This window comes from Bufo gargarizans, chromosome 6, assembly GCF_014858855.1.
Source record: "Bufo gargarizans isolate SCDJY-AF-19 chromosome 6, ASM1485885v1, whole genome shotgun sequence".
Lineage (NCBI taxonomy): Eukaryota > Metazoa > Chordata > Amphibia > Anura > Bufonidae > Bufo > Bufo gargarizans.
In genome coordinates, this window is record NC_058085.1 from 378188656 (window position 1) to 378205150 (window position 16495).

At 51.2% G+C, this 16495-nt stretch overlaps 1 protein-coding gene across 1 annotated transcript in view; it reads left to right on the top strand.

The window, feature by feature from the left end:
* GFRA1 (GDNF family receptor alpha 1) overlaps positions 1–16495 on the top strand; it is a 162558-nt gene that overhangs the window by 139326 nt on the left and 6737 nt on the right. Inside the window, exons 6-7 of the mRNA XM_044300273.1 lie at positions 6699–6833; positions 9489–9676. Coding sequence (XP_044156208.1) covers positions 6699–6833; positions 9489–9676 — 323 coding nt within the window. The remainder of the gene's footprint in view (positions 1–6698; positions 6834–9488; positions 9677–16495) is intronic.

Below are 16495 nucleotides of genomic sequence, written 5' to 3' on the forward strand. Positions count from 1 at the left end.
TGAGCAGATTATATATAAAGAGAACCTGTCACCATGTAATCTGCAGGCAGCGTGTTATAGAGCAGGAGGAGCTGAGCAGATTATATATAAAGAGAACCTGTCACCATGTAATCTGCAGGCAGTGTGTTATAGAGCAGGAGGAGCTGAGCAGATTATATATACAGAGAACCTGTCACCATGTAATCTGCAGGCAGTGTGTTATAGAGCAGGAGGAGCTGAGCAGATTATATATAAAGAGAACCTGTCACCAGTGTAATCTGCAGGCAGCGTGTTATAGAGCAGGAGGAGCTGAGCAGATTATATATACAGAGAACCTGTCACCAGTGTAATCTGCAGGCAGCGTGTTATAGAGCAGGAGGAGCTGAGCAGATTATATATACAGAGAACCTGTCACCTGTGTAATCTGCAGGCAGTGTGTTATAGAGCAGGAGGAGCTGAGCAGATTATATATACAGAGAACCTGTCACCGTGTAATCTGCAGGCAGCGTGTTATAGAGCAGGAGGAGCTGAGCAGATTATATATACAGAGAACCTGTCACCGTGTAATCTGCAGGCAGCGTGTTATAGAGCAGGAGGAGCTGAGCAGATTATATATACAGAGAACCTGTCACCATGTAATCTGCAGGCAGCGTGTTATAGAGCAGGAGGAGCTGAGCAGATTATATATACAGAGAACCTGTCACCGTGTAATCTGCAGGCAGCGTGTTATAGAGCAGGAGGAGCTGAGCAGATTATATATACAGAGAACCTGTCACCGTGTAATCTGCAGGCAGCGTGTTATAGAGCAGGAGGAGCTGAGCAGATTATATATACAGAGAACCTGTCACCGTGTAATCTGCAGGCAGCGTGTTATAGAGCAGGAGGAGCTGAGCAGATTATATATACAGAGAACCTGTCACCATGTAATCTGCAGGCAGTGTGTTATAGAGCAGGAGGAGCTGAGCAGATTATATATAAAGAGAACCTGTCACCATGTAATCTGCAGGCAGCGTGTTATAGAGCAGGAGGAGCTGAGCAGATTATATATACAGAGAACCTGTCACCGTGTAATCTGCAGGCAGCGTGTTATAGAGCAGGAGGAGCTGAGCAGATTATATATACAGAGAACCTGTCACCATGTAATCTGCAGGCAGCGTGTTATAGAGCAGGAGGAGCTGAGCAGATTATATATACAGAGAACCTGTCACCGTGTAATCTGCAGGCAGCGTGTTATAGAGCAGGAGGAGCTGAGCAGATTATATATAAAGAGAACCTGTCACCATGTAATCTGCAGGCAGCGTGTTATAGAGCAGGAGGAGCTGAGCAGATTATATATAAAGAGAACCTGTCACCATGTAATCTGCAGGCAGCGTGTTATAGAGCAGGAGGAGCTGAGCAGATTATATATACAGAGAACCTGTCACCATGTAATCTGCAGGCAGCGTGTTATAGAGCAGGAGGAGCTGAGCAGATTATATATACAGAGAACCTGTCACCGTGTAATCTGCAGGCAGCGTGTTATAGAGCAGGAGGAGCTGAGCAGATTATATATACAGAGAACCTGTCACCATGTAATCTGCAGGCAGCGTGTTATAGAGCAGGAGGAGCTGAGCAGATTATATATAAGAGAACCTGTCACCATGTAATCTGCAGGCAGCGTGTTATAGAGCAGGAGGAGCTGAGCAGATTATATATACAGAGAACCTGTCACCGTGTAATCTGCAGGCAGCGTGTTATAGAGCAGGAGGAGCTGAGCAGATTATATATACAGAGAACCTGTCACCATGTAATCTGCAGGCAGCGTGTTATAGAGCAGGAGGAGCTGAGCAGATTATATATACAGAGAACCTGTCACCGTGTAATCTGCAGGCAGCGTGTTATAGAGCAGGAGGAGCTGAGCAGATTATATATACAGAGAACCTGTCACCATGTAATCTGCAGGCAGCGTGTTATAGAGCAGGAGGAGCTGAGCAGATTATATATAAGAGAACCTGTCACCAGTGTAATCTGCAGGCAGCGTGTTATAGAGCAGGAGGAGCTGAGCAGATTATATATACAGAGAACCTGTCACCGTGTAATCTGCAGGCAGCGTGTTATAGAGCAGGAGGAGCTGAGCAGATTATATATACAGAGAACCTGTCACCATGTAATCTGCAGGCAGCGTGTTATAGAGCAGGAGGAGCTGAGCAGATTATATATACAGAGAACCTGTCACCATGTAATCTGCAGGCAGCGTGTTATAGAGCAGGAGGAGCTGAGCAGATTATATATAAAGAGAACCTGTCACCATGTAATCTGCAGGCAGCGTGTTATAGAGCAGGAGGAGCTGAGCAGATTATATATACAGAGAACCTGTCACCATGTAATCTGCAGGCAGCGTGTTATAGAGCAGGAGGAGCTGAGCAGATTATATATAAAGAGAACCTGTCACCATGTAATCTGCAGGCAGTGTGTTATAGAGCAGGAGGAGCTGAGCAGATTATATATACAGAGAACCTGTCACCATGTAATCTGCAGGCAGTGTGTTATAGAGCAGGAGGAGCTGAGCAGATTATATATACAGAGAACCTGTCACCATGTAATCTGCAGGCAGCGTGTTATAGAGCAGGAGGAGCTGAGCAGATTATATATACAGAGAACCTGTCACCGTGTAATCTGCAGGCAGCGTGTTATAGAGCAGGAGGAGCTGAGCAGATTATATATACAGAGAACCTGTCACCGTGTAATCTGCAGGCAGCGTGTTATAGAGCAGGAGGAGCTGAGCAGATTATATATACAGAGAACCTGTCACCATGTAATCTGCAGGCAGTGTGTTATAGAGCAGGAGGAGCTGAGCAGATTATATATACAGAGAACCTGTCACCGTGTAATCTGCAGGCAGCGTGTTATAGAGCAGGAGGAGCTGAGCAGATTATATATACAGAGAACCTGTCACCGTGTAATCTGCAGGCAGGTGTTATAGAGCAGGAGGAGCTGAGCAGATTATATATACAGAGAACCTGTCACCATGTAATCTGCAGGCAGCGTGTTATAGAGCAGGAGGAGCTGAGCAGATTATATATACAGAGAACCTGTCACCGTGTAATCTGCAGGCAGCGTGTTATAGAGCAGGAGGAGCTGAGCAGATTATATATACAGAGAACCTGTCACCGTGTAATCTGCAGGCAGCGTGTTATAGAGCAGGAGGAGCTGAGCAGATTATATATACAGAGAACCTGTCACCGTGTAATCTGCAGGCAGCGTGTTATAGAGCAGGAGGAGCTGAGCAGATTATATATACAGAGAACCTGTCACCGTGTAATCTGCAGGCAGCGTGTTATAGAGCAGGAGGAGCTGAGCAGATTATATATAAAGAGAACCTGTCACCATGTAATCTGCAGGCAGTGTGTTATAGAGCAGGAGGAGCTGAGCAGATTATATATACAGAGAACCTGTCACCGTGTAATCTGCAGGCAGCGTGTTATAGAGCAGGAGGAGCTGAGCAGATTATATATACAGAGAACCTGTCACCATGTAATCTGCAGGCAGCGTGTTATAGAGCAGGAGGAGCTGAGCAGATTATATATACAGAGAACCTGTCACCGTGTAATCTGCAGGCAGCGTGTTATAGAGCAGGAGGAGCTGAGCAGATTATATATACAGAGAACCTGTCACCATGTAATCTGCAGGCAGCGTGTTATAGAGCAGGAGGAGCTGAGCAGATTATATATACAGAGAACCTGTCACCGTGTAATCTGCAGGCAGCGTGTTATAGAGCAGGAGGAGCTGAGCAGATTATATATAAAGAGAACCTGTCACCGTGTAATCTGCAGGCAGTGTGTTATAGAGCAGGAGGAGCTGAGCAGATTATATATACAGAGAACCTGTCACCGTGTAATCTGCAGGCAGCGTGTTATAGAGCAGGAGGAGCTGAGCAGATTATATATACAGAGAACCTGTCACCTATGTAATCTGCAGGCAGCGTGTTATAGAGCAGGAGGAGCTGAGCAGATTATATATACAGAGAACCTGTCACCATGTAATCTGCAGGCAGTGTGTTATAGAGCAGGAGGAGCTGAGCAGATTATATATACAGAGAACCTGTCACCATGTAATCTGCAGGCAGTGTGTTATAGAGCAGGAGGAGCTGAGCAGATTATATATACTAGAGAACCTGTCACCGTGTAATCTGCAGGCAGCGTGTTATAGAGCAGGAGGAGCTGAGCAGATTATATATACAGAGAACCTGTCACCATGTAATCTGCAGGCAGCGTGTTATAGAGCAGGAGGAGCTGAGCAGATTATATATACAGAGAACCTGTCACCGTGTAATCTGCAGGCAGCGTGTTATAGAGCAGGAGGAGCTGAGCAGATTATATATACAGAGAACCTGTCACCATGTAATCTGCAGGCAGTGTGTTATAGAGCAGGAGGAGCTGAGCAGATTATATATATAGAGAACCTGTCACAGTGTAATCTGCAGGCAGCGTGTTATAGAGCAGGAGGAGCTGAGCAGATTATATATACAGAGAACCTGTCACCGTGTAATCTGCAGGCAGCGTGTTATAGAGCAGGAGGAGCTGAGCAGATTATATATACAGAGAACCTGTCACCATGTAATCTGCAGGCAGTGTGTTATAGAGCAGGAGGAGCTGAGCAGATTATATATACAGAGAACCTGTCACCGTGTAATCTGCAGGCAGCGTGTTATAGAGGAGGAGGAGCTGAGCAGATTATATATACAGAGAACCTGTCACCATGTAATCTGCAGGCAGTGTGTTATAGAGCAGGAGGAGCTGAGCAGATTATATATACAGAGAACCTGTCACCATGTAATCTGCAGGCAGCGTGATATAGAGCAGGAGGAGCTGAGCAGATTATATATACAGAGAACCTGTCACCGTGTAATCTGCAGACAGTGTGTTATAGAGCAGGAGGAGCTGAGCAGATTATATATACAGAGAACCTGTCACCATGTAATCTGCAGGCAGCGTGTTATAGAACAGGAGGAGCTGAGCAGATTATATATACAGAGGACCTGTCACCATGTAATCTGCAGGCAGCGTGTTATAGAGCGGGAGGAGCTGAGCAGATTATATATACAGAGGACCTGTCACCATGTAATCTGCAGGCAGCGTGTTATAGAGCGGGAGGAGCTGAGCAGATTATATATACAGAGGACCTGTCACCATGTAATCTGCAGGCAGCGTGTTATAGAGCAGGAGGAGCTGAGCAGATTATATATAAAGAGAACCTGTCACCATGTAATCTGCAGGCAGCGTGTTATAGAGCAGGAGGAGCTGAGCAGATTATATATAAAGAGAACCTGTCACCATGTAATCTGCAGGCAGCATGTTATAGAGCAGGAGGAGCTGAGCAGATTATATATAAGAGAACCCTGTCACCGTGTAATCTGCAGGCAGCGTGTTATAGAGCAGGAGGAGCTGAGCAGATTATATATACAGAGAACCTGTCACCATGTAATCTGCAGGCAGCGTGTTATAGAGCAGGAGGAGCTGAGCAGATTATATATACAGAGAACCTGTCACCATGTAATCTGCAGGCAGCGTGTTATAGAGCAGGAGGAGCTGAGCAGATTATATATACAGAGAACCTGTCACCATGTAATCTGCAGGCAGCGTGTTATAGAGCAGGAGGAGCTGAGCAGATTATATATACAGAGAACCTGTCACCATGTAATCTGCAGGCAGCGTGTTATAGAGCAGGAGGAGCTGAGCAGATTATATATACAGAGAACCTGTCACCATGTAATCTGCAGGCAGCGTGTTATAGAGCAGGAGGAGCTGAGCAGATTATATATACAGAGAACCTGTCACCATGTAATCTGCAGGCAGCGTGTTATAGAGCAGGAGGAGCTGAGCAGATTATATATACAGAGAACCTGTCACCATGTAATCTGCAGGCAGCGTGTTATAGAGCAGGAGGAGCTGAGCAGATTATATATACAGAGAACCTGTCACCGTGTAATCTGCAGGCAGCGTGTTATAGAGCAGGAGGAGCTGAGCAGATTATATATACAGAGAACCTGTCACCATGTAATCTGCAGGCAGCGTGTTATAGAGCAGGAGGAGCTGAGCAGATTATATATACAGAGAACCTGTCACCATGTAATCTGCAGGCAGCGTGTTATAGAGCAGGAGGAGCTGAGCAGATTATATATACAGAGAACCTGTTACCATGTAATCTGCAGGCAGCGTGTTATAGAGCAGGAGGAGCTGAGCAGATTATATATACAGAGGACCTGTCACCATGTAATCTGCAGGCAGTGTGTTATAGAGCAGGAGGAGCTGAGCAGATTATATATACAGAGAACCTGTCACCGTGTAATCTGCAGGCAGTGTGTTATAGAGCAGGAGGAGCTGAGCAGATTATATATACAGAGGACCTGTCACCATGTAATCTGCAGGCAGTGTGTTATAGAGCAGGAGGAGCTGAGCAGATTATATATACAGAGAACCTGTCACCATGTAATCTGCAGGCAGCGTGTTATAGAGCAGGAGGAGCTGAGCAGATTATATATACAGAGAACCTGTCACCGTGTAATCTGCAGGCAGCGTGTTATAGAGCAGGAGGAGCTGAGCAGATTATATATACAGAGAACCTGTCACTGTGTAATCTGCATTAGAGTATTGTCTGGACGGTGGACGTTGCAGGGACAGACAGACATTAGTCTCCCAGGTCCAGGGGATGAGGCTCATTTGCGGTTTGTGTGGTTACAGGCACCGGAATCACCCCGAATTACCTAGAGTCCAGCAGCCTCCGCGTGTCCCCCTGGTGCGACTGCAGCAACAGTGGAAACTACCTTGACGACTGCTTGAAATTCTTAAACTTCTTCAAGGATAACATCTGCCTCAGTAAGTAGCAGCGAGCGGATCTACCTGCAGCCGTTACTGCAGTACTAATTAATAGCTAATAATACCGCCAGCCCCCGGCGCTCGTTACTCAGCCGCTCCTTTACAGTTAAGACACATTTTACCTAATGGAAATCAATTCAGACGACTCAAAGCCTCACCGAGGAAAACGATCGCTCTGATGCGCTCCACTAAATCCACTACGACTTGATTTGGTTTCGCTTTTTCTTGCAGGGACCGTAATCTCTGCAGTTTAGTTTTATAACCAGTTAAATAATGGGATTATAGATATGGAGAGTCAGAGAATCCGCTACGTCCCAGGACTGCGCAGCCCCTTAGGGACCCTCCCATTAGTGACTCCTGCAATACCTGGAGGTATTGGGGCAGCACCAGTCAAATGTCATGTGGCCATGGGTAGAGTGACACTGCCCGGACCCTCAGGTTGGGACCAGTGACTCACAGCTCCCTTCGGGGGGGACACAGTGGGCCGTCCTCTTCGCCACATCCATTACATTAGAGCTGGCAGTAATGTGAAAAGCAATGGCTGCCTTACAGTGCCAGCTTCCCCACACCTGCTCTTCCTGGTGGTGACTTTTCAGCTCTGCCAGCATGAAGGGCACAGACAGACTGCACTACCCCTGTCTTATGCTCAGCTCCAGTTGGTCCAGCATCTGCCCAACCAGATGCCAATGTCTGCCTTGCCCAACTTCACAAGATGCCAATGTCTGCCTCGCCCAACTTCACCAGATGCCGATGTCTCCCTCGGCCCAACTTCACCAGATGCCAATGTCTGCCTCGCCCAACTTCACCAGATGCCGATGTCTGCCTCGCCCCAACTTCACCAGATGCCGATGTCTGCCTCGCCCCAACTTCACCAGATGCCGATGTCTTCCTCGCCCCAACTTGACCAGATGCCGATGTCTGCCTTGACCAGATGCCAATGTCTGCCTCGCCCAACTTCACCAGATGCCGATGTCTGCCTCGCCCCAACTTCACCAGATGCCAATGTCTGCCTCGCCCAACTTCACCAGATGTCGATGTCTGCCTCGCCCCAACTTCACCAGATGCCGATGTCTTCCTCGCCCCAACTTGACCAGATGCCGATGTCTGCCTCGCCCAACTTCACCAGATGTCGATGTCTTCCTCGCCCCAACTTGACCAGATGCCGATGTCTGCCTCGCCCCAACTGGACCAGATGCCGATGTCTGCCTCGCCCCAACTTGACCAGATGCCAATGTCTCCCTCGCCCCAACTTGACCAGATGCCAATGTCTCCCTCGCCCCAACTTGACCAGATGCCGATGTCTGCCTCGCCCCAACTGGACCAGATGCCGATGTCTGCCTCGCCCCAACTGGACCAGATGCCGATGTCTGCCTCGCCCCAACTGGACCAGATGCCGATGTCTGCCTCGCCCCAACTGGACCAGATGCCGATGTCTGCCTCGCCCCAACTGGACCAGATGCCGATGTCTGCCTCGCCCCAACTGGACCAGATGCCGATGTCTGCCTCGCCCCAACTGGACCAGATGCCGATGTCTGCCTCGCCCCAACTTCACTAGATGCTGGCCCTTTAATTGCGCTCACTGCTTACACCATGCCTTGTTTTTATCTTGGGCAGACAATAAACAAGACTCTCCTACAGTCTGTGCCATCGCTCCGCATTCCTCCCCGCCCCCGCATTAACCCCTCCATACAAACCAAATTACTCTGAGTGACGTTCGGATCCCTCTTGGATAGGAGTGAAGCAAATCACAGAAATGAAGGGGAAAATAAAACCAGCAAATGAATTGCCGCATGGCAGGCGCCAGATATCGGATTTATGCAATCTCCAGTATTCCTTTCATTATGTATCGAGCAGGAAAATGCACTCGAAAGTAAAAGCTCAATATCCGCCGTCCTTTGTGTCCGCACCCTGAGCGCTGCCGACGACAATTGCATGTTTGAGGCTGATTTGTTTGGATTACAGCGCATGGGTCCATTAACACCGCGCAAAGCGCAGGAACAAATGAGACGCCATTTATCAGGAGAAAGAAATCAATTGTTTGGAAAAGCGCTGAGGTGATTATAAACGAGGCGTGGATTTAGCGGAGGATGGAGAAGGGCCTGATGGACACAAGATGGCGGTCAGGACGGGTCCCGGATAACATGGTGCCAGCATGGCCTTCCCCCACTACTAGATAGAAGTCTCTTCAGCCAACACTTCGTTCTATCTGAGCGGGGTCGCTCCTAGTATAGCGGCCATCACAGCGTCATCACAGGGATTGCAGGAGCCTCGGTGGGAACGCTAACGCAGCCATCATCCGGCCCTTACCTATGCAGGTAGTTAGAGCCCCAACTCAGGGGCCCACAGCCTGCAGAGTCCCTGTAGAACACATGCATAACTGAGGAGGTGTCCCTGCCAGTGACCACGGATCAGGGGCCACAGTTGAGGGCCCCAACAGTTGATAATTTGGCCACTATGGGGTTAAGTGGCTTCGCTCCATGTAGCAGAGAGAAAACATTTGCACGGAGCGAATTCCGTTCAGATTTCTGCGGATTCCCGGAAGAGCTGCTTACAATGTCCCAGACACGGCAGGGCCCCGCGCTCCGCGCTGTGTCTTTTGTCTGCACAGAGATTTCATTTTTCTGAAAAGTTTTTCTTGTTTTTTTATGTGTTTAGGAAATGCCATTCAGGCTTTTGGGAACGGAACAGACGTAAAGCTGCAGCCGGACCCCCCGGTCCACACCACAGCCTCCTCCGTCCTCTCCAAACCCAAGCCGAAGGATCCCGCCTTCCCAGACAACGTGCACTTCACCAACGAGATCCCAACACACAACGGGCTGCCCGCGTGCGCCAGCCTCATACAGGTGAGCGCGGTGTATGTAACATGTATGTGACGGGGGGCAGCCGGACACCCTCCACAGGATAGCCTGCCTCATACAGGTGAGCGCGGTGTATGTAGCAGGTATGTGACGGGGTGCAGCCGGACACCCCACACTGGATAGCCTGCCTCATACAGGTGAGCGCGGTGTATGTAGCAGGTATGTGACGGGGTGCAGCCGGACACCCCGCACAGGATAGCCAGCCTCATACAGGTGAGCGCGGTGTATGTAACATGTATGTGGCGGGGGGCAGCCGGACACCCCGCACAGGATAGCCTGCCTCATACAGGTGAGCGCGGTGTATGTAGCAGGTATGTGACGGGGTGCAGCCGGACACCCCGCACAGGATAGCCTGCCTCATACAGGTGAGCGCGGTGTATGTAGCAGGTATGTGACGGGGTGCAGCCGGACACCCCGCACAGGATAGCCTGCCTCATACAGGTGAGCGCGGTGTATGTAGCAGGTATGTGACGGGGTGCAGCCGGACACCCCGCACAGGATAGCCTGCCTCATACAGGTGAGCGCGGTGTATGTAGCAGGTATGTGACGGGGTGCAGCCGGACACCCCGCACAGGATAGCCTGCCTCATACAGGTGAGCGCGGTGTATGTAGCATGTATGTGACGGGGGGCAGCCGGACACCCCGCACTGGATAGCCTGCCTCATACAGGTGAGCGCGGTGTATGTAGCAGGTATGTGACGGGGTGCAGCCGGACACCCCGCACAGGATAGCCTGCCTCATACAGGTGAGCGCGGTGTATGTAACATGTATGTGACGGGGGGCAGCCGGACACCCCGCACTGGATAGCCAGCCTCATACAGGTGAGCGCGGTGTATGTAGCAGGTATGTGACGGGGTGCAGCCGGACACCCCGCACAGGATAGCCTGCCTCATACAGGTGAGCGCGGTGTATGTAGCATGTATGTGACGGGGTGCAGCCGGACACCCCGCACAGGATAGCCTGCCTCATACAGGTGAGCGCGGTGTATGTAGCAGGTATGTGACGGGGTGCAGCCGGACACCCCGCACAGGATAGCCTGCCTCATACAGGTGAGCGCGGTGTATGTAGCATGTATGTGACGGGGTGCAGCCGGACACCCCACACTGGATAGCCTGCCTCATACAGGTGAGCGCGGTGTATGTAGCATGTATGTGACGGGGTGCAGCCGGACACCCCGCACAGGATAGCCTGCCTCATACAGGTGAGCGCGGTGTATGTAGCATGTATGTGACGGGGTGCAGCCGGACACCCCGCACTGGATAGCCTGCCTCATACAGGTGAGCGCGGTGTATGTAACATGTATGTGACGGGGTGCAGCCGGACACCCCGCACAGGATAGCCTGCCTCATACAGGTGAGCGCGGTGTATGTAGCAGGTATGTGACGGGGTGCAGCCGGACACCCCGCACAGGATAGCCTGCCTCATACAGGTGAGCGCGGTGTATGTAGCATGTATGTGACGGGGGGCAGCCGGACACCCCGCACTGGATAGCCAGCCTCATACAGGTGAGCGCGGTGTATGTAGCATGTATGTGACGGGGTGCAGCCGAACACCCCGCACAGGATAGCCTGCCTCATACAGGTGAGCGCGGTGCATGTAACATGTATGTGACGGGGTGCAGCCGGACACCCCGCACTGGATAGCCAGCCTCATACAGGTGAGCGCGGTGCATGTAACATGTATGTGACGGGGTGCAGCCGGACACCCCGCACTGGATAGCCTGCCTCATACAGGAGAGCGCGGTGTATGTAGCATGTATGTGACGGGGTGCAGCCGGACACCCCGCACAGGATAGCCTGCCTCATACAGGTGAGCGCGGTGTATGTAGCATGTATGTGACGGGGGGCAGCCGGACACCCCGCACTGGATAGCCTGCCTCATACAGGTGAGCGCGGTGTATGTAGCATGTATGTGACGGGGGGCAGCCGGACACCCCGCACTGGATAGCCAGCCTCATACAGGTGAGCGCGGTGTATGTAGCATGTATGTGACGGGGGGCAGCCGGACACCCCGCACAGGATAGCCTGCCTCATACAGGTGAGCGCGGTGTATGTAGCAGGTATGTGACGGGGTGCAGCCGGACACCCCGCACTGGATAGCCTGCCTCATACAGGTGAGCGCGGTGTATGTAGCAGGTATGTGACGGGGTGCAGCCGGACACCCCGCACTGGATAGCCTGCCTCATACAGGTGAGCGCGGTGTATGTAGCATGTATGTGACGGGGTGCAGCCGGACACCCCGCACTGGATAGCCTGCCTCATACAGGTGAGCGCGGTGTATGTAGCATGTATGTGACGGGGTGCAGCCGGACACCCTGCACAGGATAGCCTGCCTCATACAGGTGAGCGCGGTGTATGTAGCATGTATGTGACGGGGTGCAGCCGGACACCCCGCACTGGATAGCCTGCCTCATACAGGTGAGCGCGGTGTATGTAACATGTATGTGACGGGGGGCAGCCGGACACCCCGCACTGGATAGCCTGCCTCATACAGGTGAGCGCGGTGTATGTAGCATGTATGTGACGGGGTGCAGCCGGACACCCCGCACTGGATAGCCTGCCTCATACAGGTGAGCGCGGTGCATGTAGCATGTATGTGACGGGGGGCAGCCGGACACCCCGCACTGGATAGCCTGCCTCATACAGGTGAGCGCGGTGTATGTAGCAGGTATGTGACGGGGTGCAGCCGGACACCCCGCACAGGATAGCCTGCCTCATACAGGTGAGCGCGGTGTATGTAGCATGTATGTGACGGGGTGCAGCCGGACACCCCGCACTGGATAGCCTGCCTCATACAGGTGAGCGCGGTGTATGTAGCATGTATGTGACGGGGTGCAGCCGGACACCCCGCACTGGATAGCCTGCCTCATACAGGTGAGCGCGGTGTATGTAGCATGTATGTAACTGGGTGCAGCCGGACACCCCACACTGGATAGCCTGCCTCATACAGGTGAGCGCGGTGTATGTAGCATGTATGTGACGGGGTGCAGCCGGACACCCCGCACTGGATAGCCTGCCTCATACAGGTGAGCGCGGTGTATGTAGCATGTATGTGACGGGGTGCAGCCGGACACCCCACACTGGATAGCCTGCCTCATACAGGTGAGCGCGGTGTATGTAGCAGGTATGTGACGGGGTGCAGCCGGACACCCCGCACAGGATAGCCAGCCTCATACAGGTGAGCGCGGTGTATGTAGCATGTATGTGACGGGGTGCAGCCGGACACCCCGCACGGGATAGCCTGCCTCATACAGGTGAGCGCGGTGTATGTAGCATGTATGTGACGGGGGGCAGCCGGACACCCCGCACTGGATAGCCAGCCTCATACAGGTGAGCGCGGTGTATGTAGCATGTATGTGACGGGGTGCAGCCGGACACCCCGCACTGGATAGCCTGCCTCATACAGGTGAGCGCGGTGTATGTAACATGTATGTGACGGGGGGCAGCCGGACACCCCGCACTGGATAGCCTGCCTCATACAGGTGAGCGCGGTGTATGTAGCATGTATGTAACTGGGTGCAGCCGGACACCCCGCACTGGATAGCCAGCCTCATACAGGTGAGCGCGGTGTATGTAGCATGTATGTGACGGGGTGCAGCCGGACACCCCGCACTGGATAGCCAGCCTCATACAGGTGAGCGCGGTGTATGTAGCAGGTATGTGACGGGGTGCAGCCGGACACCCCGCACAGGATAGCCTGCCTCATACAGGTGAGCGCGGTGTATGTAGCATGTATGTGACGGGGTGCAGCCGGACACCCCGCACTGGATAGCCTGCCTCATACAGGTGAGCGCGGTGTATGTAGCATGTATGTGACGGGGTGCAGCCGGACACCCCGCACTGGATAGCCTGCCTCATACAGGTGAGCGCGGTGTATGTAGCATGTATGTAACTGGGTGCAGCCGGACACCCCACACTGGATAGCCTGCCTCATACAGGTGAGCGCAGTGTATGTAGCATGTATGTGACGGGGTGCAGCCGGACACCCCGCACTGGATAGCCTGCCTCATACAGGTGAGCGCGGTGTATGTAGCATGTATGTGACGGGGTGCAGCCGGACACCCCACACTGGATAGCCTGCCTCATACAGGTGAGCGCGGTGTATGTAGCAGGTATGTGACGGGGTGCAGCCGGACACCCCGCACAGGATAGCCAGCCTCATACAGGTGAGCGCGGTGTATGTAGCATGTATGTGACGGGGTGCAGCCGGACACCCCGCACGGGATAGCCTGCCTCATACAGGTGAGCGCGGTGTATGTAGCATGTATGTGACGGGGGGCAGCCGGACACCCCGCACTGGATAGCCAGCCTCATACAGGTGAGCGCGGTGTATGTAGCATGTATGTGACGGGGTGCAGCCGGACACCCCGCACTGGATAGCCTGCCTCATACAGGTGAGCGCGGTGCATGTAACATGTATGTGACGGGGGGCAGCCGGACACCCCGCACTGGATAGCCTGCCTCATACAGGTGAGCGCGGTGTATGTAGCATGTATGTGACGGGGTGCAGCCGGACACCCCGCACTGGATAGCCTGCCTCATACAGGTGAGCGCGGTGTATGTAACATGTATGTGACGGGGGGCAGCCGGACACCCCGCACTGGATAGCCTGCCTCATACAGGTGAGCGCGGTGTATGTAGCATGTATGTGACGGGGGGCAGCCGGACACCCCGCACTGGATAGCCTGCCTCATACAGGTGAGCGCGGTGTATGTAGCATGTATGTGACGGGGTGCAGCCGGACACCCCGCACAGGATAGCCTGCCTCAGTACAGTGAAGAAAGCAGCGATTTCTCCAGCACGTCCTAAAATATCAATCCTTTATTATAAATGTATTAAAAACATCCAGTACAAAAGGACAAAAAACCCAGACACAGTAAGTGAGTGCAGCTCTGGAGTATAATACAGATGTATCTCAGGATAAGTAATGTATGTACACAGTGACTGCACCAGAAGAATAGTGAGTGCAGCTCTGGAGTATAATACAGATGTATCTCAGGATAAGTAATGTATGTACACAGTGACTGCACCAGAAGAATAGTGAGTGCAGCTCTGGAGTATAATACAGGATGTAACTCAGGATCAGTACAGGATAAGTAATGTATGTACACAGTGACTGCACCAGAAGAATAGTGAGTGCAGCTCTGGAGTATAATACAGGATGTAACTCAGGATCAGTACAGGATAAGTAATGTATGTACACAGTGACTGCACCAGAAGAATAGTGAGTGCAGCTCTGGAGTATAATACAGGATGTAACTCAGGATCAGTACAGGATAAGTAATGTATGTACACAGTGACTGCACCAGAAGAATAGTGAGTGCAGCTCTGGAGTATAATACAGATGTATCTCAGGATAAGTAATGTATGTACACAGTGACTGCACCAGCAGAATAGTGAGTGCAGCTCTGGAGTATAATACAGGATGTAACTCAGGATCAGTACAGGATAAGTAATGTATGTACACAGTGACTGCACCAGCAGAATAGGGAGTGTAGCTCTGGAGTATAATACAGGATGTAACTCAGGATCAGTACAGGATAAGTAATGTATGTACACAGTGACTGCACCAGCAGAATAGTGAGTGCAGCTCTGGAGTATAATACAGGATGTAACTCAGGATCAGTACAGGATAAGTAATGTATGTACACAGTGACTGCACCAGCAGAACAGTGAGTGCAGCTCTGGAGTATAATACAGGATGTAACTCAGGATCAGTACAGGATAAGTAATGTATGTACACAGTGACTCCGCCAGCAGAATAGTGAGTGCAGCTCTGGAGTATAATACAGGATGTAACTCAGGATTAGTACAGGATAAGTAATGTATGTACACAGTGACTGCACCAGCAGAATAGTGAGTGCAGCTCTGGAGTATAATACAGGATGTAACTCAGGATCAGTATAGGATAAGTAATGTATGTACACAGTGACTGCACCAGCAGAATAGTGAATGCAGCTCTGGAGTATTATACAGGATGTAACTCAGGATCAGTACAGGATAAGTAATGTATGTACACAGTGACTGCACCAGCAGAATAGTGAGTGCAGCTCTTGAGTATAATACAGGATGTAACTCAGGATCAGTACAGGATAAGTAATGTATGTACACAGTGACTGCACCAGCAGAATAGTGAATGCAGCTCTGGAGTATAATACAGGATGTCACTCAGGATCAGTACAGGATAAGTAATGTATGTACACAGTGACTGCACCAGCAGAATAGTGAGTGCAGCTCTGGAGTATAATACAGGATGTAACTCAGGATCAGTACAGGATAAGTAATGTATGTACACAGTGACTGCACCAGCAGAATAGTGAGTGCAGCTCTGGAGTATAATACAGGATGTAACTCAGGATCAGTACAGGATAAGTAATGTATGTACACAGTGACTGCACCAGCAGAATAGTGAGTGCAGCTCTGGGGTATAATACAGGATGTAACTCGGGATCAGTACAGGATAAGTAATGTATGTACACAGTGACTGCACCAGCAGAATAGTGAGTGCAGCTCTGGAGTATAATACAGGATGTAACTCAGGATCAGTACAGGATAAGTAATGTATGTACACAGTGACTGCACCAGCAGAATAGTGAGTGCAGCTCTGGAGTATAATACAGGATGTGACTCAGGATCAGTACAGGATAAGTAATGTATGTACACAGTGACTGCACCAGCAGAATAGTGAGTGCAGCTCTGGAGTATAATACAGAATATAATATGATATATGTGCATGTTGGATATAACTTGTAATATGGGGTACATTACCCACAGTGCCCCTCGCTGTACTCGTTGTCAGGCGTCC